This window comes from Pezoporus wallicus, unplaced genomic scaffold (genome assembly GCF_028554395.1).
Source record: "Pezoporus wallicus isolate ANWC-B61680 ecotype Strahan unplaced genomic scaffold, APGP_CSIRO_Pwel_v1 contig_6464, whole genome shotgun sequence".
Lineage (NCBI taxonomy): Eukaryota > Metazoa > Chordata > Aves > Psittaciformes > Psittacidae > Pezoporus > Pezoporus wallicus.
In genome coordinates, this window is record NW_026642130.1 from 8668321 (window position 1) to 8692012 (window position 23692).

Genomic DNA, 23692 nt, shown 5'->3' on the forward strand with positions numbered 1-23692 from the left:
TATCTTTGAAAAATTTACTGTGTTTCACCTGACAGGTAATAGCTTTTCTTCTGCCAACACAAGAGGAATAACAAACTAATACATGGGATGAACAAATATGTATCAAAAGAAGTTACTCTTGACAGAGAAACAGCTTTTGTTTTTCATAGAGTTTTGAAGGAATTTTAAACAAAACTTCCTCACACATTTTCTTTACAGCCCTGGAATTTGTAGTCATGCACATAATGATGCTGTTGCTGTGGAGCAGGGTGTTTGGCCACAGGGTCTACAGGCGAGTTGCAGAACTCTGCTTGGATGCTTCTTTACAGAGCAATGGTTGGTGCAATGGGTCGGTTATAAAATGTAATAGATTGCTTCCTTCTGCCTGCTGATCTGATCTCGATTTCTCATGGGCTCTGAGTTGCATAACCAGCGCAGGTTCTGAGGCTTATATTTTTTTTTTATTGGTGCTGATGAATACATTTTGGCTCTTTCAGTAGAAGGCACTAATGAAAAATACTACTGTGGGGGCTTTTTCTGATTCACATACTTCTGGTGTTTTTATAAGGAAAACATTTAGACATTTTACAAAAATCCTTTGCTGGTGTGGTTGAGACTATTAAATTGTGCAGTGATGCAATTACATATTTAATTGTTTGGCTTTTTGTACTCTGTTCTCATTTTGAAAAAACTTCCAGCTGTGTCTACAAATCCAAACACATGTTGACATAGCCATTATCTAGGGGAGACCTGAAGGTACTCAGTTGTCATGTTATCATCTTATTTTAGATAGATTAAAAGCTGAATAGAAAGCCCAAATGTACAGGAATGTGTTTTTCGTGTTAGGTAGTTTGGAGGAAGCTTTTTTTCTGTTCTTTAAGTGAAGCAATGATAACATGAGTGAATCATATTCATTTAGGGATCCTGCCTGAACAAATCTCCTTGGTGAATGCCAAGTTTTTGGGGAATGGGAATTTAATATTCCTTGCTTTGAGGGCTAACTTTGCTGTGAAATCAGTAATTTCTCTTTTCTCTGTGTTGTAAAATTTACTGTGCCGGTCATACATACTCGAAGTTGGTGATCTGATCACTCTAGATATCAAGGTATATGAGCAGTGACAAAAGTGAAACTCCAAAAGTCCCCACACCTTCCTGCTGTGGTGTGTGTTGGAGTGATAAAGAGCAGAACGTATTTGGCTTCTAGGGAGGTTTGTTTTCTGAACGTATGCTCAGGCCATGCCTTATTCATTTTTTCAGTGATGATACATATATGCGACTTGACCAGGGACTAGGAGCTGCCCTGGCACCCACATCAAATCATGTGAAAAGCTTGCAGATAATATTAGACTTTATTGTTAAAATGATCTACAACTTCTGAAACACTGCATTGTGTTAGAGTCCCTTGAACCATTCAGGTCTTGAGTCTTACGTAATTTAAAGAGTTAAAAATTAATGATGAAAATAGAAGCAGCTGTCTGGTGAGTAACCCAAAGGACATCTATGCCTTAACCATTGAACTTTAATGTAAGCGTCATCCTGAGTGTTGAAATCTTGCAATTTAATAGCATGTTAAATAAATAACAGTTAAGTTGAATGATGGTTTTACAAGTACTGCTTATTGTCACAACAATCAACAGTGACAATTCCAGTATAAAGTCAGAATACATGTACTGGTTTTAGTGGGTTGACCAAAGCATAGCAGCGATAGGTGATACTACCCACAACTCTCAGCGACTCCTGGGCACAGGGCATGTTTGCCTTCAGGAAAGTCACTGGTCAACTTTCAGTACACCCTGGATCTACTCAAGTTGCTGTGACTTGTGTCTCTAGTTGCTCAGCTCTTTTTCCCATGTGCTTAACCAGTAAAAATCATTGAACTTTCATAGAATCATAGAATAGTTAGGGTTGGAAAGGACCTTAAGATCATCAAGTTCCAACCCCCCTGCCATGGGCAGGGACACCTCACACTAAACCATATCACGCAAGGCCTCATCCAACCTGGCCTTGAACACTGCCAGGGATGGAGCATTCACAACCTCCCTGGGCAACCTGTTTCAATGCCTCACCACCCTAACAGGAAAGAATTTCCTTCTTATATCCAATCTAAACTTCCCCTGTTTAAGTTTTAACCCGTTGCCCCTTGTCCTATCCCTGCAGTCCCTAATGAAGAGTCCCTCCCCAGCATGAATTAGAGGTCACTTAAACCTGGTGAATCTGGATTTTTCTCTCTAGTTACATGTAATTTTTTCTTGTATTTTGACTGATTGCTATCACAGGAAACTCCTATTGTTAATTTTGAGAAGGGTTTCCAGAAATAAAGGGGTTGTTAATCTTTACACATTACTTAATCGGGTATACCATGGCATTCACAGGTGTGACAATATAGAATCATAGAATCATAGAATAGTTAGGGTTGGAAAGGACCTTAAGATCATCTAGTTCCAAACCCCCTGCCATGGGCAGAGACACCTCCCACTAAGCCATGTCACCCAAGGCTTCATCCTGACTGGTCTTGAACACTGCCAGGGATGGAGCATTAACAAACTCCCTGGGCAACCCATTCCAGTGCCTCGCCACCCTAACAGGAAAGAACTTCTTCCTTATATCCAGTCTAAACTTCCCCTGTTTAAGTTTTAACCCGTCACCCCTTGTCCTACCACTACAGTCCCTAATGAAGAGTCCCTCTCCAGCATCCGTATAGGCCCCCTTCAGATACTGGAAGGCTGCTATGAGGTCTCCATGCAGCCTTCTCTTCTCCAGGCTGAACAGCCCCAACTTTCTCAGCCTGTCTTCATACGGGAGGTGCTCCAGTCCCCTGATCATCCTTGTGGCCCTCCTCTGCACTTGTTCCAACAGTTCCATGTCCTTTTTATGTTGAGGACACCAGAACTGCACACAATACTCCAGGTGAGGTCTCATGTGGTGCTTATGATAGGCACTGTCCTCCATCTTCAGAATTACTGCTGTTATAGTATTCCTGAAAATTGTAACTTCAATATAATTCTGTGCCACCTATCTGATTTCAGCTAGTTGAAATTGTATATCGATAAGATCCTGGCATTTGAAAAGTAGAAAAATTAACTGTTGTTGAGCATTTGAATCTCATTAATTTCCTTTATTTTACCTGTGTATTTCTACTTCATTTATTTGAAGATACAAATATGATGTACTTTTTAATGAACATGTATGTCATTATAATAAAATAGGTAAAATCTGGTTTATCTGCAGTTGTGTTGCAAAGAAGTTGAACTACATCTTTAAGCAATTCTGCAGTCAAATGTACATTTCAAAATCCTGTCTCAGAAATCTAGCAGTAAACTAAAAAATAAGCAGTGCTTGAAAAATAGAAATTTTAAATTTCTCTATTGTCTGCAGAAGATTAAAGAAAGTAAGGAATTAAATAAAGTTAATAAAATTATCCACTGTCTTGCATCTTTTAAATGTGTGTGCCATTAAAAAATGCAGGAACGCACAGAACATTGTAACAGCCTTCTTGCTTTGTCCTTTTTCTTCCAAGGTTTAGCAAATTCCCCCAGTGGTTAGTACAGCACTCCAAGCAACTAATCCTGTATGAACTGTAATGTCAAAGGAATAATGTGTGCCTGGAAACGCAGGTCAGGTCTACTTTAGATCACAACAGTTTGAGTTCAGCTCCTAGCTGAAATATTACAAAACTACCATATAATTTAGTGCAAGTCTTGCATTCCTGTGCTTCAGCTGCTGGTTGCCTTTAATAAAAAGAGGCCCAGGGTTGGTTTCCCTGAGAATGTATTTGTCATTGTCTAAAACCAAAGTGGTATCAGCCACGACATAGAAGGATTTCTTAAAATAGTTGTGTAGTCAATATAAATAGCACTTTCAAATTCTGCTTTTAAAATACTGTAGAAAGTACAGTATGGCAAGTTACTGATGATGTATCCCATCCTCTGTCCTCTCTCTGCCTGGCTGAACACAGTGACTAAAGGGGTAGGGGATGATGGTGACAAGTTCTTGCCTGGTGCAGCAGGTATGTCTCCCTGAATCCCCATCTCCCCAGGTTCCCTCACACAATAGGCATGAGGCTCTGCAAGTGGAACTGAACAGTAATGAGGACAGTGGTTCATCCAGCTTGAAGGTGTCACCAATGTTAAGTTGGCCTTCAGAACTGCCTCCATAAAGAAAAAAGGACAGGTCATTGTCATGGGAGACTGCCTACTGAAGGGAACAGAAGGCCCAGCCTGCAGACCAGACCCATATCTTGGGGATGTCCTCTGCCTCCCTGGGGCCTTGGTTAAAGATGTGAAGACACAGCTTCCCACCCTTGGCCCTCAGATTGTTATTCATTTTTGATTTTTTAGTCAGGCAGTGATGAAGGTGGGACAAGTCCAAGGGCAATCAGTAGAGACTTCAGGGCCTTGGGATGACAAGTTAAGGGATCAGGTAGCATGGCCTTCCTTTCACAGGATAGCTGCAGAGCCCTGTGGTGCTGCACACAAGTAGCATACATCAGTTGAGTTTCATCTGAGTCAAGACAATTGTTTTAAAACATTTTTTACAAAAATATTAATCTAATTTGCACAATGCATAAGATTCGAGGCCATGTGGTTCTGGGCATGTTAAGGATGTTCCTGCTCATTGCAGGGAGGTTGGACTAGGTGACCTTTGAAGGTTGCTTCCAACCCAACCCATTTGATGATAAGTACAGTAAGCAGACATATCCAACAAAGCACAACAATTTATGCCTGATTATCTGCAAATTCAGTATTCAGAATCTCTCTTACTTTACTTGCTTGATACTTCTGTTAGGTACTGTGCTTGTGTGTCTTTGAGGTGTTTTCCTATATGATTTCTTGCAATGTGTTTTTACTTCTAGAAAAAAGTGGCATGTATCCTTCTAAAAGATACATTTAATCTTAACATTGAAATTTAATTGAAAGTAGGTGTATTAATTCACTTTTGGTTAGTGTAGGTGGGGTTTTAATTAATATGCTATTTTAAGGCTACAGTGTATTCTATTATCATAACATAAAATAATTACCAGCTTTAGAATGTCTATTTCATTTTAAAGTATAAAAAGCAATATTGTGCACCACTGTACACATCTTAGTGAAGGGGGCTGTGCGCTTAGACTCTTGTTCTGACCAAGTTTAGCTATACTGAACTGCAAATTGAAAACCCCATGTGTTGTCAAACTGTAAAGTCACCATCACAGTGGCTGACATTTTTGAATTTGTGTAGTTGATTGAGTTAGAGAAAACAATTTACCAGGTGAAACCGAGCCATGTACTTCTGCTGGCATAAGAAATCTGCTGGGGTTGAAGGGGCAATTCCTGTGTAGTGGGACTTTGAGCAATCTGGCCTAATGGAAGGTGTGCCTGCCTGTGGGTGGGGGTTGGAATGAGAAGAGTTTAAGGTCATTTCCAACCCAAACCCTGCTGCGATTCTGTGAGTGCCTTCTGGTGGGGTCACTGTCTTCCTGGAGCGATTGGCTGTGCTCACACGCCTGGGCACTTACTCCCTGTTCAGCACTTCTCTTCTTACCCATAAAACTGATTATTTCATAACTGCGTACTTATTTGCTTTGTCTCGTAAAAACTTTAACCGGGGCCCACCAGACAGCCTGCCTACATGTCTGCTGTGCCATGTGCCTGGAAACCCAGCTTCATTCAGTTAAAAATTCAGTCTCCTATTCTGGGATATGGTGCTGTAGGACGCTGCTGACGGTAATTTTCTCATGGCCTGACAGGTTCTTCGCTCTGTGCTGCTGTTTCCAACAATAGAGCGTATGGCTCAGTCCCCTCAAGGAAAGCTCATGACCCCTTTGCTGTGCAAACTTCGCTACATTCTGTACATGCCTGTTTACTTGCTGTCCTTCCTGCCAGAGGGAGCCAAAGCCTCCCTGGTGCGGTTTGCTCTGCGGGGAATGAAGACCTGTGATGAATCTTCCATAATAACCTCCTTAAATCTCTTCAGCGTGGACTGCATTGGTGAGCACCTTTTTTTTTTTTTTTTTTTTTTGTTACACCTACTTTTGTATTGTTCTCGTTTAGTAAATGTTGGTGTAGTTTTGTGGGCAAAAGCTGAATACTAAAGCGTTATGAATAAGTTTTGAAGAAGGATGGGTCTAATGTTTTTTTCAGATGAAGACCATAGGCACAGGAAGATCTCAAATCAGTCAATTAAAAAGAAAAATTAAGGGGAAACTAACAAAATATTTTCCCAAAGAATATCTTTTTCTTAAGAAAACTGACCTATACTACTAATAATATCATATGTGATTAAAACACTGTTTTACAATGTAGTTTTCTGTTACTGATGCCTGCTTACTTTTTGCCTTTCATTCATAGTGGATGATGAAAATAAATCAGTAATAAGCTTCAGAAAGGGTTCTTTGCATTTTTCATTTTTTTTTTTTTAAGCTATGATTTAAGCGGCAGTATAAATTCTGTCATCTGAATACTGGTAAGCTCAGAAAAGGACCTTCAACCTGCAAAGACATGTAGAAGTTACTTTATGCACAGAAGAATTTCAGCACTTTTGGGGGCATATGGAGAAAGAAGATTAACATTCCTGCATTGCGTATTGTACCCATATTTTGCACATTCTAGCAACAGTAACAACTTTAAGAAAAGGAATAATTTCAGACATAATTGTTACGTTTAGAATAAAAAACAGAATGTGGATTGTGCTATACTCCAGGTATTTTGGTAAGTTAGCAGTTGAAAATAATTTAGAATAGAATTGACATGCTAACACAGTAATAATAGCAAGAAGGAAGTTTTGATTGCGTTAATAGTAGTAAAAACACATTCTTCCTACATTTCCAGTTGTGCTCTGTCTTCTATCAGTTAAACTTTACCTACTAATTGTCCAAACAGATGTGCCAGAGTAACTGTGATTGCAGCGAGGTCCTTTACCTTCTGTGGATATCTGTGGATGTGTTGGTCTGTACTGGAGGCTTGCTGTAGGACTGTACAGAGACAGAAAGCAGAATGAGCAGTGAGGGTTCTTACTACCAAACCTGGACAGCTCCATTTATGTTGTACAAGACCTCTCTCCGTTAAAGTACCCTGTGCCTGACAAAATCAGGCTTCTGGTTGATAATGTAAATTTCTGATAGGAACCCTGTGGCTTGCTGCTTGGTTTCCTATTAATTTATGGTAATTTTTTGACTGAGAAAGCAAGCATGCAGTCATACATACACCTTTCTTTCAGTCTCCTTCCTTTGACAATTTAGTCGTGGAGAAAGGTATGTGAAAGTCTGTAGGGTCACATCTCCACAAGCCAGGAATCCTTCTCTGGTCCCCACAGATAAGCTTCTACCTCTCAAAACAGGTTATCCACTTCCAGGGTTGTATTGGAAATGGTCCTTGGCCTGCATTAACCTCCAAAAAAAGTATGGCCAGCCATTGTTTGTGAGTGCTGCTTGGCCCAGACCACAGCAGTGGCAGGAATAATTTTAACAGAATGGATTTTGTGTGCTGCTGTTGGAGCCTGACTCTCCAAGTTCTTTAGTCCCAAGGTGAATGAGACTGGTTGATGTGTGCATGTCAGCCTGTTGTAATTGTCTGTGTGTGCCAGTGTCTGATCTGTGTCCAAGCTGTACACTAAATGAAGACAAGAAACCAGGCTGAAGGCTGTTTACTCATAGTATGTGATTTCTGCATATGTTCAATTTGTTGACTGAATTCATTACACCAGAGTGAAAACCCCTGTGAGCCAGTGTCTTGTAAAACTTGCATAAATAGGCTTTATTGATGCAACGAGTTCCTTTGGGCCTGCAATACCATCTCTCTCAAGCAGAATTCCTCTTCAGTTTCATCTTTGGAAACTGATGATGCTTTACAGCCCAGTGACTCAGGACCACATGTGTGGATTAATAATCTTTGTGCTTTCTGGATATCGCCTGTTAACCTTCTATTGTATTGTTTGTGGACAATAGAAAGTGTTACCATTCAGCAAAAATCCACTAAACCTAGCACAACAACCGAGTCTGTCCTATGGGACTGCTCATCTGTGAGTTTCTGAAGCCTCTGAATTGTGGGAAATGTCTTTCTGATCAATTCCTTGTCCCTAAATAAACTGCTAGATAAGGTTCACAAACGTTCAGCAAAGGAAGTTGTTTCTACTTTCCAGGAAGGTTGCATGTCAACTTATTAAAAGTATACATGTTGCCTTTGGCATCTACATCTGTTGCATTACTGTAATTGTAATAAAAGCTATGATTAAGGGCAAAAAAGATGGTAAAAATTTCCTTAAAACTAATATGTCTGTTAAAACAAACCAACCTGCCAGGGATTTGTTACCACATCCAAAGCTTAGTCACAACAATGTTTTCTCTCCTCTGAAAGGAAATGAGATTTGAAAACTTAATTATAGCGGAACCAAGTGCCACTCCTGTTGACATTGAGAGTGAAAAGCTCCATTCAGTGGAAGCAGAATCAAGCCCATGGTTGAAAGACTCAGTGAAGGAAGAATTATATTAACTACCTGTCTCACTGTTTTGAATTATGTTTATTCCAGCTTCTTATGCAAACTCATCTTTCCATTGTCCTAGCTTCATCGCTGCTGATACAGAGAAACCGCAGTCACACAGCATTGCAATGACATGGTGCAGAAGGACATAATATAATATCTTGCCCCAAAAGGGAAATAGGAAAAGAAGAGACAGCAGGGACTGTAAAGAAAATGGATTGTAGGGAAGGATAGGAAGACAGGATATAAATAATAAAAGGACTATCACAAATAAGCAGAGGGGTCTGAGAGTAGTTTACCTACCAGGATTAAACTTCCAAAAGGAAAACTACTAGGATTAACTTCCAAAGGATATTTTAGGACAGAAAAAGTATTACAGTGAACAAACTGGCATTTGGGTACTTGTATTCAGGAACCTAGTGAGAAAAATTGGACATTAGTGACCTTGAGTTATCTGAAACATTGTCACTCTGTTTATTCAGGCTAGCAAAACAAGGCTACCCCTATCTAGTGCTGTAGTGGTTGTTGTACAAATCATGTACAGTCCTGCAGTGCTGGAATACTTTGGCACTGCAGCACATTGAAATTTGTAAACATTTCTTTGGTGACAGATGCCAGTAGCAGACTTAGGGTGACAGTAATCCATTCTATCTACACGGGACAGGATTTATTGTCCAGCCGTTTGACTGGCAAACTTCCTCCATTTGTTTCTGTAAAGCTTCCACAAAAGCACAGACATTACATAATGGGTAAACACCACAAGGCTTTTTCAGGAGGAGGGCTCATAGGTCAGGGGTTAATGTCTGGATGACAGTGAAGATACAGATAAGCACAATAGTGAGAAAAACCTCCAGCTGGCCCAGATGAGGTGTGTCCTTTGTGATCTTGAACCCATGACTTCCCTGGAGGAATCTCCCTGTTTGTTTAACCTACACAGGGAGCAGGGGAGCCCTGCAATTGGGAAGCAGGGGACTCAGAAACCTGAAAAGAGGGTTTTGGGTGGGTTTAGACTGACGCAAGAGTGAAGGCTGGAGAGAGTAGATTTCTGGTTCTAAGAGTCCAAGAGGTGTTGTAAGAAGACAAGGAACTAAGATTAAAGTTCAGAGTTTGAATTAAAATTTTATCTTGTTAACACGTATGGAGACATTCAGATTTCACATGGAGTATTTACATTTCCCTCATTTTACAGAGAAAAAAGAGCTAATGCAGTTTCAGGCACTCCACTTTTATGCCTGTATGGAGCATGTTTATGACTGTGTAGGAAGTAGGAGTCCTGACTGAGGGATTGAGGCTTGTCTCCCAGCAGTAAGTACTTCTGTCTGTTCACTGCACAGGATGGCAAAAGTACATCCCTGAAGTGCCATGGAGTAAAAAGCTTTCTTGGAGGATAAAATTTGCAGAACTGTCAAATAGCATCTGTGAGATGCATTTGTATCAAAAGCTGGTGAAACATAGGCTTCCAGTTGCTGTGAGAATGGGCCATAAGCTTTTCCATTGGCTAAGTTATTTTAAAATTTTATTTCCAGGGAGCCAACTGGAAAATTGCTTTCTGGGTTTGAATTATCCCAACTTTGGGACTTGTCATGTCTTGAGATCTGTTTCTGTTCCAATTCTTTCTTCGTAATCAGAAAGACTTTAAATATGACATTGTGGGTGGTGTTCACCTTGCCACTCTGGACATCATGCTGTCTGAATAGTTGGCATCTAAAGCAGGACAGGTGAATCACAGGTGAAACAGATAACTGTTTCTTGTTAGTGACTGCAAAGGGACCCTCTCTCTACTAGATACCAGAAAGCAGAGGAGGTAAATCCCATTCTGTATGGTGAAATAAGACTGCTTTGCCCCCTAAATCTGACATGGTTTAGTGTGAGGTGTCGCTGCCCATGGCAGGGGGGGTTGGAATTTGATGATCTTAAGGTCCTTTCCAATCCTAACTATTCTATGATTCTGTGATTCTAAATAGTGCTTAAAAAAGCTGTATAGCCACATAGCTAAAATTCAGTGTACATTTCTTTGTTTAAAATTAAAATGCTGTTATTTTCTTGCACTGAAATGAAAATTTAATTCCTAAAAGTAGCAGAAGATATTATGAGCACCTCTAAATTCAGCACAGAAAGCAGAGTTCTTCTGCTTTTGTCTTATGGAGCAGCCTTGCACACTGAATGAAACTAACCTTATATATACATACATTACTCATGAGCAGCTTCCACAAACCACATTGGCTAGACAGGCTGATGTGCATGCAGTGCACTTTAAATTAGAGACAGAAACTGATACTGCAAAGGATTTCAGTCAGCACCTTGCGTTCTTATGCCTACATTTTTTATAGTGGGCAGGAGGATTAAAGCTTTCCCTCCCCCCACCCCAAAGCTACTGGACATCTGTGCAGATCTTTGTAGCTGGAGCAGTACATCTTCAAGTTGATTTTCCAAGCTGGCTGAAATCAAAGCCCTGGTAGTAAAAAATAAGGTTTAGATAACTTCTGGCTATAATGCAGAAATAATTTCAATGATATTTTTCTACTTCTATGATTAAATACATACAGAATTTCAGACATGATGTATAGCTAGAGAAAAATTCATGGAGAACAGAATTTCCTGACATAGTATGTAAATTACATCTACATTAAATAATGTTAAATGTGTACAGTGTAGTGTTGTGTATCACAGGTGGGCAAGGACAACGGAGCTCAGCAGGCCTCCTCTCTTCTTTCTGTGGTCATTCTTTGATACTCTGTGGGGCAGAAAGTGGTCAGAATGGTACAGCAGATAATCTCCCTCCCTCTCACTAGCATCTGAGTAATTAGGATTCAGGAGAAGTCGTCTTTCCTGAAATCAGGTAACTCTACAGTTCTCTCTTACAAGATGGTTTTTGCCTATATCTGAACTAGCTACTGCCAGGCATTGCCAAGGGTCAGAGCCTGCTTTCAGCAGCCCAGCAGCCTGACCTGGTGTGCTAAATCTCTGCTTCTGCAGAGTTTCTCAGCAGGCTCTTGTGTGCTGTCACAGTTGAGTCCTATCCACTGCTGACATTTTAAGTGATGATCGTAATATGTATTTCTACAAAGTGTTTAAGAGTATGTTTCCTTACCTGTGGAAACACAGTAATATTTTATCACCTGCTTTGCAGGAAAAGGGGCCAAAGAATAACAGCCTTTAATATTTTCATGTTTCCTCTGCTACTGTTTATTTTCCTGTGTGATGCCTGACTAAAATGTTTGTTTAATGTAGTTGAACAACTCACCTTACTAAGGCAGCACTTAAGTTGACGGAAAAACTTCACATCTGCTTTATTCTTTCTGTGAATGAACTAAACTTTCCCTTATTTCAAAGTAGGATGCTCATATTAAGTTACTGGAGGAAGGCAAAGACTTTTAAGTATTTATAGTCCTATTTATTTTTTAAAGTCAATCTGCTTCATAATTTACTCCATTTCCAAAAGAAAGAAAAAAAGATGTTTAACAAGAACTTTTATTACTTGCAAAAGCTTTTACTTTCCTGTGAAAGCCTTGAGAAAATAATACTCATAATGTGGAAATTTCTCATTGGGTTTATTTCTGTTAATTATTCCTCTTTTTCTTCTTGGGGGAAAACCCAATGCTAAAAACTCCTATCATAAATATTACACATAAGGCGTGAATGTTTTGATAGTGGAACTGCTGATCATTTCCATGAAATGTGAGGCACCGCTGGGATTTGACTGGGGAACAGGAGGTTTATTCACCCCTGGTGGGGTTCCAACCCCAGGGGCATGATTTACTCCCACAAGTTTGCAGCAAATCTAATGATGTGTTGCAAATGGCATGAAAAAGGAAGAGGCAACATCAACAAAGCAGAAAGGATGTTGAAAATAAGTATATGCCAGTTAAGTGCTGGCAGATACAGTTGGTTTGTGCTAGCTAGTGCCAGATAGTCATCTGGAAATTGGCACTTTATTTTCCCCAGGCCCCAAACAAAGTCCTTTCTGCAGTAGGCTCATGCCTTTTGTCTCAAAGGTGTCTGTCTAAACTTCGCCAAGGAATATCTCTTTGTGGCTCTGTCATAAGTTATATTTACTGGTTGGGAATTTGGCTTGATTCATTGAACTCCTTCATTTTGCAGTTCCAGCAAAGCACTTAAAGACACACTAACTCCATACCCATGGGTAAACTGTAGGCATTTGTTTCTTGGAATAAGTTTTTGGTTTTTTTTGGAAAAGCTGCGAACTAATGCACTACCTGTCATTCCGTGTGCCTAAAGGGGACGGTGGTCTGGATGTAGTTCCTATAGTCAGCTAAAACAATATTGCAGTCTGCTTTGCTGCTGTTTCTTGTCATGAAAATGTCCACCAGCGCTCGCTGCCTCCCTTGCCTAATTCTTTAATGTGACAATATTGGCAAGGAGAAAAAGCCTGCAGTGTCTTCATAGATCTGTGGAGGAAATGCTGGCTTATCTTGAGCAAAACCAGGGGTGCAAGAGATTGCTTGCTGGTTAGTGCAAGGTGTATTTAAAAAAAACAGTGGTTTATGTTTAATGGAAGGTGGTGTAAAGTTCACCTTTCATACCTAAGCCACTCTACCTGAGAGGAAGTTCACCTTATGCAAAGGACGGGTGGGCCAGTTGCTGAATTTCATCAGGGTTCCTGAAGAAAGAATCAGCATCAGGTTCCAATCCAGAAGAGCACTTAAAGTGACCTCCATATAACTACTCACATGCGTAAACCCTTGTCAGGTAGAGCGTATTAATCCCAGGAACCACTGCATGGAGATGCTAAATTACTGCACCACCTACTGGAGACCCTTCTATGCTTCTCTTGCTGGGTAAGAGAGCAGACACTTTCCTCAACCAAAAATTGGGACCGTAGCAGAAATCCCATCATCATGGCCATCTGCCAGGATATGTGAGAGCTTAAACTGCAGCCTAATTTTTGTAGCTAAGGTATAGTTTTGTCAATTGAAGACAATGGGAGTTGTTCCAAAGTAACTTAGGACAGGATTAAGTCCACAGACTTTTCAGTTTCCATCACACAGCGCACTTCACCTGCACATGCTTCATCGTACAAATGCGTATTTTTCGCACTCCTCAGCAAAGCATCTATTGTTTATAAAGCACCTGGGTATAATTGTTGAATAACTTTTTAATTTTCCTTCAGATTCTACTGTGCTTTCTCAAGCACAGCTGACTGATTTTCTTATGTAGTTCTGATCTTCCTGCAGCTATAGTTTGAATTGGAAAAGGCCATCATAACAATCAGAGCTATTTCTGCTTATTTATGTTGATCATGGTTCTATATTAACTGGTATGTTGTCATTCTAAATTCAAGTGTAAACTTAAGCAGAACCCAAAGTCAATGTTTATGTCTTTTAAACCTCTAAACATCAACATTTTATCTAATGTGTGTGTGCATGTGTGGAAGCACATGTTCCTGCATTAGTCATCCTCGATACTAAGCAGTTCCTTCTGTTTGATGTTTTAAACAATAAGTTATACGATATTTCCAAGATTGCTGTTGGCAATAATTGCTGGTAGAAAATGTTTTCCTCATAGGAAATTACACTGCTGTTTGGTATTATTAGTTCTTACCGCTGTTTTCTGACTTTCTGAGGAATGACAGAGAAGATTGCATCCTCAAGAGCAAAGGATCAACTGAAAAGGAAACTAGTGATACACTCCTGTGAAGAACCTTACAATAAGACAAGCAATTTACCAGGAACAAAATGTGACCAGATAGTAATATATTCCCTGAGGAAAACTTATTTTCAATAGTTCAGTCTACTTTTTGCAGGGCCTTTCCATTTAGCATGGGAATCCAACCTAGAATTGATTCATCGCTTTGCAGTTTGAGCAATTTTGCTTTATTGTTTAGAGGATGTTTGAAAGAGTCATATTACAACATGTCAAAGTACAGATGAGCTCTGTTGCACATGAAAATAGTAGTCTTTGTTAGTAATTGTCCAATTAGAAACAGATTATTTTCTTCTCATTCACTCTGCTTTTTAGTCCCTCAGAAGGATGAGCAAAACTCTGCATGCATATCTGCAACTCAGTGTTGAACAGCCATGGATTTAGAAATAGAGTGTAAAATCTGTGGAGCAGAAATAATGTTTTTCCTGATAGCCTGAATTGCCTCTGACACACTAAAGCCAACCCTTGACTGGGACCTTTAGCCCTCCTACACAGTATAACTAACTCTTAAGTTACAAAAAAGATCCTATCAGGCCGTCTGTTAATACTCTTTCCTGTGCTACACTTCCCGGTGAATTACCAATTTATTTGTGTGTTGTCCAGTTTACCTTTACAGAGGCCAGGAATGGGAATTAAAACTTGCCAATGTTTTGCATATTTTAAAGTATTTCTCAAGCATTTTGTAATACTAGATTATTGTGACATTATCCTGCTGTGATACAGATTTACTAAGGGCAGCATCAGTGACTCCTTCTGGAAGAAGGAGACTAAGAATTTGTAGAGGTTCTTTGAGAGTCCCTTGTGTGACAGAAAAAAGCATCATTTCAGGATTTTCTGAGTGCAGCACTGCTAGTACCTGACAGAATGTGACCCCAGTCTCTAATGTAGTCCTTAGCCAACACAAACAAGAGGCTAAAGTAACAGCAATAATATCAATTAAATGTTGAATGGTGAAATAGCAGATGCGTTCTGTAAAAAAATTGACAGTAAATGGTAGTTTTGTAAAGCAGAACATCAGAACTGTCCTGGGAAGTGTCAACATGGGAAGGAAGGATGTACGGAGACAAGCTATAGAGAGTGAAAGACTAATGACAGTGTAATGAGGCTGCATGTTTTTCACAGTGCGTAAGACGAAGTTATTAAAATCAGTGTACTTCCTCAATATTTGCAAGTGTGCACGGGTGTACAGAGGCTGGAGCACTTTGAGTCAGACGAGTGTCATGGGAGCGTTGGCTTCCTTAACCATGAAAAGGTGATTAACACTGACGCATTCAGTAAAGAAGGCTTGATGATGAGTTTAATGGGAAGTATAAAAAAATCTTCTATATCATGGTGAGCAAAAGTGCACTTATGAAGGATCTAAAATTATGGTAGACAAAGTAATTCATAAGAGAGCAAAGGACTAATAGCAGGAAAATAATGGATGAGCTAAGCGATGTGCAGGTAATGTAAATTTCAGAAGTACTGAAAACAAGGTACTGTTACAAGCCTTTAAAAATCATCAAAATTATTAGTTAATTGGCTTAACAGACATAGGTGGGAGAGCCGGCAGAACTAGAATATCAATGTGAAGGGGCATAACTTGCTTGAGAAAGAAGAGCCAGGGAGAAAGGAGGATGATGGATGGACTTGTGTTTACATCCGAATGTTAAAGATAGGGAGACATGTTGAATATTATGTCCACCAAACCATGACATATGGATTCAGGAGACTTTTTCTGAGAAAATTCCAAGCCATCTAAAGTGCTTGATGTCTGTAGAGGAAGGAATCCAGCAACATACAGATTGTTCAGCTAGTTCTCATAATGTGTTGCCTTGTACATATATATATTATGCAGAGAAAGCAATTGGCAGAGAATATATGGCAGAGATATGGAGAATTTGAAGGTGAGAGGCAGATTGGCTGTATTCGCAAAAGGTAGCATTTGTGCTAGGACTTAATGTGTCTACAGTATCAAGCTCTGTTCATTCACTAATCAGCTTAAAATCCTGTCCTAGTCAGTGGGGAAATAGAATCATAGAATGGTTTGGGTGCAAAGGGACCTTAGAGATTATCTAGTTACAGCTCCCCTGCCTCGGGAAGGGACACCTTCCACCAGAACAGATTGCTCAAAAACCTGTTCAGCCTGACCTTGAACGATGCCAGGGATCGACAGCCACAGCCTCTCTGGGCAACCTGTGCCAGGGCCTCACCACCCTCACAATGAAGAATTTCCTCCCAATATCTAATCTAAATCTCCCCTCTGTCAGTTTAAAGCCATTCCCCCTTGTGTCCCTACATGACCTTGTCAAAAGCTCTTCAGACTTCTTGCAGGCCCCTTTAGGTATTGGAAGGCTAAGTTCTCCCTGGTGCCTTCTCTTTTCCAGGCTGAACAACCCCAGTTCTCTCAGCCTGTCTTCAGTGCAGGAGAGGTGCTACAGCCTTCAGAGCATCTTTGTGGCCTCCTCAACTTGCTCCAGCAGGCCCACATCCTTCTTACGGCCTCAGAGCTGTGCTCCAGGGGGGAGGGGGGTTTCTCACAAGAGCCAAGTAGAGGGGCAGAATCCCCTCCCTTCACCTGCTGGTCAGTGTATAGGTAACACTTATCTAATCTATGTGACTGCTTTAGGATGAGATGAGTTTTGTTCTTTCCACTGTCTATGAAGGAAGAACAATTAAGCTTTAGCTGTTTGCATGTAATTAGGTGAATCCTATGACAGATATCAAGAAATTATGATCTTCAAGGAAAAATTCATATATTAAGAGTTGTTTAGACTAAACAAGGGACAACTGAAAGACATGGTAAGAGTTTTAATGTAAAGGAGAATAATTTAATCCGTATGTCCATGGTGGACAAAGTAATATGTGATGTAGCTAACATTGCAACAAAGGTGATTTAGATTAGATTTTAATTAATGATAAGAATGGAATTCTAGACTGGATTTCTAAGGAAGATAATGAAACTTTCATCATGAGTGCTGCCAAAGGACAGGATGGATAATGCTGAAAATGACATAATATCATTAATTTTTCTTAAAACAAAAAGACCAGTGGAGATCACTTCTAGCCCTGCAATTTCATGCACATTAATTAAAGATGCAAGAGTGTCATCCAGAACTTCAGAGCTTCACTGAGGGACAATTTACCATAGTGAGAACCAAGAAAAAGAGAGGAATGCAACAGAGTGTTTGGGGAAAACAAAATACGGGCAAAAAATGTCAGACATTAGTTAAAAGTCGATCTGAAAGTTCAGAAATGTCTGACTGAATGTCCTAATCATAGAATGGTTTGGGTTGGATCATCTAGTTCCACCCCCCCTGCCCTTGGCAGGGACACGAATGAATCTGCATTCTGCAGGTTAAATGCTGGCTGTTATAATAGGACCTGCCAAACATAGGTAGGTTACATCTAGAAACCAGCTAAATGAGTATAGCACTTTTGGTGGCACTGGACTATGATCATCCATACTGTTTGATTATTTAAATTTTCTGGTATGGTGTTAGTCTTCTCCAGCTAGCATCCTCCTAGTCCTCAGGCACGGTTCAGGAGTTAGCACTGCCATGCACTCTTCCCAGTAAGCAGTTTGGATAGAGATCAAATGTGATTATGTGAAAACAGGCCATTCTATTCCAGTTGGCCTCAGGGCTACAAAGCAGTTTCTGTCTCCATTTAGTACAGTGTTGCAGATGTAGACCATATTTATAACTGCAAAAGCAGCAACAATTTCATTGTTGGAAAGCAGCTGTGAGAAAACAGACTGCTTTCCAACAATGAAATTGTTGCTGCTTTTGCAGACTGGAAATTTGACTTCACAATTGTCAAAGCAGAAGCTGAAAAATTGATAAGTCAGAGCAAAAGATGGTGCATTTAATATTTAAAGGGGGCTAAGAGACTAGGAAAAGCATTTTTTTAAGGTATCGATAGGTGAAAAGAGGAAAGGCTATCAAAAGCAAGCCAGTGTGGAAATACATGCTTTGCAGTGTGGAAGCATGTGCTTTGCAGTGTGATGGTGGTGGGACAACGTAGCAGATTATTCTGTAACAAGTAAGTAGGTGATGATGATATAATTAAAGGCAGGCAGTAAATTGTCATTTTCCATACCATCAAGCCATGCCTGGAAAAACCATACTGTGCCCTGGGTTTAAGAGTAAATGTGTAAGTCTTTAATGTTAGAGAAGCAAACTAATGAAGAGCTTTGCTCAGTTTTTTTGTAAGAAATGTTGACTAAATAAGCAAGTTATAGCCATTCTTCATTTTTCTACCTGAATCTAGTAGAATTGATTTTCAGTACTTGTGACCCTGATAGTACAGTACTAACCTAGCAGGGTATTTTCTTAGAGATGGTGACAAATACTGATGAAAAATTATTTCCGAATTGGATGATTTTAAGCGTTATTATATTAACTCCATTGAGTTACACAGGAACGAATACCTGGAAATGAGATCCAAAGTCTATTCTGTTTAGTATCTTATTTCCAACAATAGTCAGAACAAAATGCTTCCAAGAAAGGGGCAAAAATTCTGCAATAGAAAAGTCTGCCAGTTAGTAAAGACATAATTCTTAGAGGCTTAAAGACCTGAGGCTTTTGTAGTAGTACGTAGCTCTAAATTTTGATTGTAGTTTGTTAAGAGAGTTCTAAGTATTTGTTGACTTCTGGTGTCTTTGGTGTCACTTGATAATTTCTTGGCCCTGAGAAGTTCTTGCAAACAGGCTGTATCCTATGTTCTATGTGGTTTTCCTCTTAAAGGTTCTGATTATTTCTACTTCTTAATATTCCTTTGTATTACAAATGAGTTGCAATTTTTTTTAAGAACTACAGGGCCTGGTTGCACTTCCAATTCATGTTTTTTAATCATAATGAGATTTTATTAAATGCCTCAAACACAAGGGAGGACAAAGACCAGCTGGAAGGTGTTGTTTGCCTGAAAAATACATGAATTAACTAAATGACATTCAGCCTGGAAAAAAAAAGCTAATAGAATACATATGAATTTTTTAAAAGTATCTAAAGCATAGGGTCTGTGTAGGTGGGAAACGGAATCAAGAGAGAAGTAGAACATGGCTGAGGGAAGTCAGGAGGGGTGATAAAACCTTGCCATGCTGCCAGGTCTGAGAATACCCTATAGCAGCAGAGAGAGTACCCACGGCCTGCACCACAGTCAAGAGGTCACCACTGGTCGCTTACAAACTCCTCTGGTCCTAGCTAAAGAAAGTTTATTCATTTCTTGGGGCCGGGGAGCGGCAGACAACACCATGGTATATGGTGGCCTTAGTAAGACAGCAGCAGAAGTCTCTTCACTCTCTGTATTCATCTGTGTAGGGGGTCAGTTGATCAAAGTATGGTAAGAGTAGTGGCACCAGATTTGCATTTGGGAAGGTTGGGCTGCAGTCTCCTTTTCCTCTGAATTTGTCTGGTCTGTAAAACCATATAGTATCTTCTTCCAAGGTTAGTGCTGTTGAAATTTTGCTGTCCAGACCTTACAGTAAAAATTTGGTGTTATGTTCCTCCCTGTACCTGTTCCAGAGCTTAGCTCCTACTAACTTACAAAATAGAACAATATTTTGATGTGTGGGACTTAATAAATTTACACGTAGAGCCACAATCTTGTTGATAGAGTCAACATAATCTAAGCCAACAGCAGTAGGGAAATGAAGTGAGCTTGGGTAACCCTTTGTAGTCTTATGTTTATTTTACTGTCGTGAACAAGCTATTAAAGAATGTGTGTGTGCATCCATTAAAGTGTCTAGATTGGGGCTATCTTCACAACCACTCATTTTTGTTGGAAAATGAACTATTTTGATTATTTCCGGAACTTTATTAGCCAATGAAAGTGAAAAGGTTTGGTTTTTTTTTTTTCAATTTGTTGTCTCTGTTCCGTTAGTATGGCATCTTTTTCTGCCTATTCTTTCTGTCACAGTAAATTCATCTCCTTCATCTCACTGCACCAGTGAAGGGTGCAATATTGGTTTTGCATAATTAAGATACCGAGCAAAACCACCCGAACAAGATCTAGTCATAACACCACAATACAGAGTTGATTTTTAAATAACCAAGGGCATGTATATCTCTCAGAGTTTGTCAGGGTTAGATCGGAATTACTTAACCTTCTTTTCTGTTTTAGATATGCGTACCATGTGTAAGTCTTTTTTTTTTTTTAGATTTCTTTCCTTACAGGCATAGTTACAACTCATCTTAAATTTACACAGAAAACATAATGTGACCCCTCATTTTCTAGTGTGAGTTTATGATTAATCGGGCTATAACCTAATCTTTTTCTTGGAAATATGCAAGCAAATGGTCTTTGGATATTCAATAATCAAGCAAGAAGTTTAAAGTCTTGATGAAAAATGTGTATTTCAGACTAAGTACAGAAGATCACTATACTGCTTCAAGAATCAAGTCTAGTGAGAAGTTTTATCTGTCCTAAGTTAGAATTGTTTCTTCCCTGAAATTAGCACAGCTTTCCAAGTTCCAGCACAGATCCATAGAGTCACCTGACACATACTGGTTTAGGTTATAGCTCTAAAATGTTTACACAGCAGTAACAATGCTGCTAGACATCTGTTTCTTGAAATTTGGGAAATACTCTATTTCATATGTTACTTACTTGACCGCATTGTAGATATATCGATGTGTTTTGAAGTTCAGCTGAATAGATACAGGTATTCATCTAATAACTGGCTAATTGAATTGGTGGTTAAATAGCCCTAAGCACTGAAAAGCTTGATTGATTTCAGTCATTATTGTTTGTGAAAACTAATAATTTAGCTGAAGGATATTAAGTCCTCACTGTGACACTTTGGGTTAAAGAGCTACTAATGATATAAAGCACTCTTTTCTTCTCTGGATCCTTGATTTGAGTCCAATTGGATTTCCTCTATCACAAAACTCCCACAAATAAATCAAACACATTTTGGCATAGTATGTCGTCTCTGCTTAGCACATGTATGAGACTAAACTGACACTGATCCTTAATCACATTTAATCCATGGGGTGGGAATGATCCTACCAAGGCAGAAAAAAAGTCACTGGCAGGATCATGGGGAGAAGCTAAGTTGGCAGTTAATTTCATAAACCTGACTGGGAATAAATGAAGGACTTCCATTTTCAAGGTAATCTTGTGTATATTAAAGATCTGCATATAAAAAGTTGGTGTATTTTAAGAAGGCGTTTATGTGTTGAAAACACGATAAACACAGTATTTGACTGTTAAAACTTTGATTTTGCCTTTAAGCTCTGAGATCTTATTGTTTATGATAATTATATAATTAACAGCAGATTTTTTCATTATTAAAGTCCGGTGACTTGGTTATGAGTTCCAGGGGGCATCAGCAACTTGAGGTGGAATAGACTGTAATAAAAATGCTTTTCAGTTCTACAGCTGCCTCCAGGTACATTGGCCAGTTTCTCTAGGTTTGCAACCACATTTTCTTTTCTGAGAAATGTTTTTCCTTTCCTAGTTACTGTGTGAAAAACTCAGATGATAGAATATTTACAGAAGGCATGATACTGCAAGGAATCATATTACATGCTTCCCTTTCTGTGCTTTGGATTATCTCACTGACCCAGGCTGACTGAAAATGTGTCAATCCAGCACACGCACAAGTACAAATTTGAAGGAATGGGATTAGACCACAAAAATTAAGAAATAACCTGCTGAGATTGGCTTTAAACCGTTAAACCAGATAAATTGAATAAGCAAAACACATACGCAGGAAAAGCTAAAGAGCTTCTGTACATTCCTTTCCTAGAAATCCTAGCCTGATTCCAGACCGAATCTTTAGGACCCTACTTCAAAGGTGGGAATCAAGAGCACGGAGGTACTGGACTTTTGCCATACAGGCAAAGGATGAGAAAATAGTAAGCTTTGTTTCTTTCTTCCAGTGTCTTTTCAGGAAAGGACTGTAGCTTATGTGTCCTTAGTGGGTAGGGATGGCTTCTTGAGTCAAATCTCTATAAACCAGGATTTCGAATTCTATGCTAGCCTTGATATCACAAACCGTCCATGCCAAGTAAAGTGCTCTCAAGTCATTGTGTGGGTCTGACTAGAGTTCTGAAGTGCTCACATACCTGTCCGTGAAAACTGCCTTCTCATTTTGGGGTCTGAATAACCAAGTTACCAAAGGAACTAGTGTATTTGTTGTTCATCTTGTTTACACATCTCACCTTAACTGTGCTGTGGTATGGTTCTTCAGATGACTAATGTTTTCATTATTTATCACTGATTAAGTTCTTCCTTCAGCAAGCAGGTAGAACTGGCTTGCTTTCAGTAAAAAACTACATCAACTGAACAACTTTTCATGAAGCTCATGCAAACACTGCCTCCACCTTCATTTTATGAAAAGATCAGCTTATTTCAGTTGAACAAAGTGTCAGTCGTTGATGGAAGACATACCTGTGTCAAACTACGGGACACTCGTGCTCCTTCAGATATCTAAGATTATCAGTTTAAGCTTTCCTGTTAAAAACAGAGAGCAGATCATATGCAGAAGTGTATGGGCACATTGTATTGTGTCCTCTAAACCTTTTGTGTTAGCTTCATTAAGCCAATTTAGAGAAAGATTTGAAGTTCAACAAGTAAAGTTTTGTCACAGAGACACATCCTGACTTTGGGTACTTACAAGCTAGCCCTTAGCTCTTTTTTTAATGTATTTTTCATCAGCTTTGAAGATTTTATTATTTGTTTACTGTTAAATGCAGCATTTAAGGTAGCAGTGAGCAAGTCTAAAGGGACGTGATCAATTTGGCTCTGTAAATTTCATTATTGTTAAAGACTAATTAATAGTTATTTTTACATAATGCTTTTCACTTCAAGTATTTTTAAGACAGTCTACAAAAAAAGCACTTCATTGTCAGCAGCCTGAAACATGTTTTTAAAATGAGGAAACTGAGACATAAAGATTTTGTAATTTGCACAGGGTCTCAAAGGACTTCAGTGATAGCTCAGAAAAATTCCAGGCCTCTTTACCTCTCATCCCACATTCAGCCTTACCTTTTATATGTCATGATTTTTCAGAATACTAATTTCAATCTTATTTTGTCTTTACTATATCCCAGATATTTCTTTCTTCAGTGAGTGTGATATAGTGTTGAATGCCAAACAGATTGAAGCTGCATGTTCACCCAAACTTCAGTATGGACACCAAGGTCATAACTGCCACCCAGCCCATTGTAGGAATTCCATATGTTTTGCACTTTGAGCCAGGGTCCTGCAAATTCTTGGATGTACTTTATTTTGCACAGTGACTAATTCTGCAGATTTTGGTGAAACAGCTTCATCACTCAGGAAGCTCAGCACGTGGGCTCTAGGTTGCATTTTATATTGTACTTGAAATCATGACAATCAAAACTTATGAATATTTTTCCAGGACTCTTGGTAATGATTCTGGGAATCTATTGAGATTTTCCACTAAAGCAAGCATTAGCACAGGTTGGAAGTCTTTCCAGAGACCATAACACTAGGTAGCACCAGTGTGCACTGACACGGTGGTCTCACGAGACAACCTTCCTCTGCATAGCCTGGTGAAATATTTCAGACGCTGTTCATTTTGTACATCTTGTCTTCTGGTTGTACCCAATTCACAGCCTGATTTTCAGAGCTTCTGAAATGCTCA

The 23692-nt window shown here is 39.4% G+C and overlaps 1 protein-coding gene across 2 annotated transcripts in view; it reads left to right on the forward strand.

Moving 5' to 3' along the window:
- LDAH (lipid droplet associated hydrolase) overlaps window positions 1-23692 on the forward strand; it is a 130184-nt gene that overhangs the window by 77726 nt on the left and 28766 nt on the right. For both annotated transcript variants that reach the window (XM_057427643.1, XM_057427642.1), the window contains one exon: window positions 5705-5945. In XM_057427643.1, the coding sequence (XP_057283626.1) occupies window positions 5705-5945 (241 nt within the window). The remainder of the gene's footprint in view (window positions 1-5704; window positions 5946-23692) is intronic.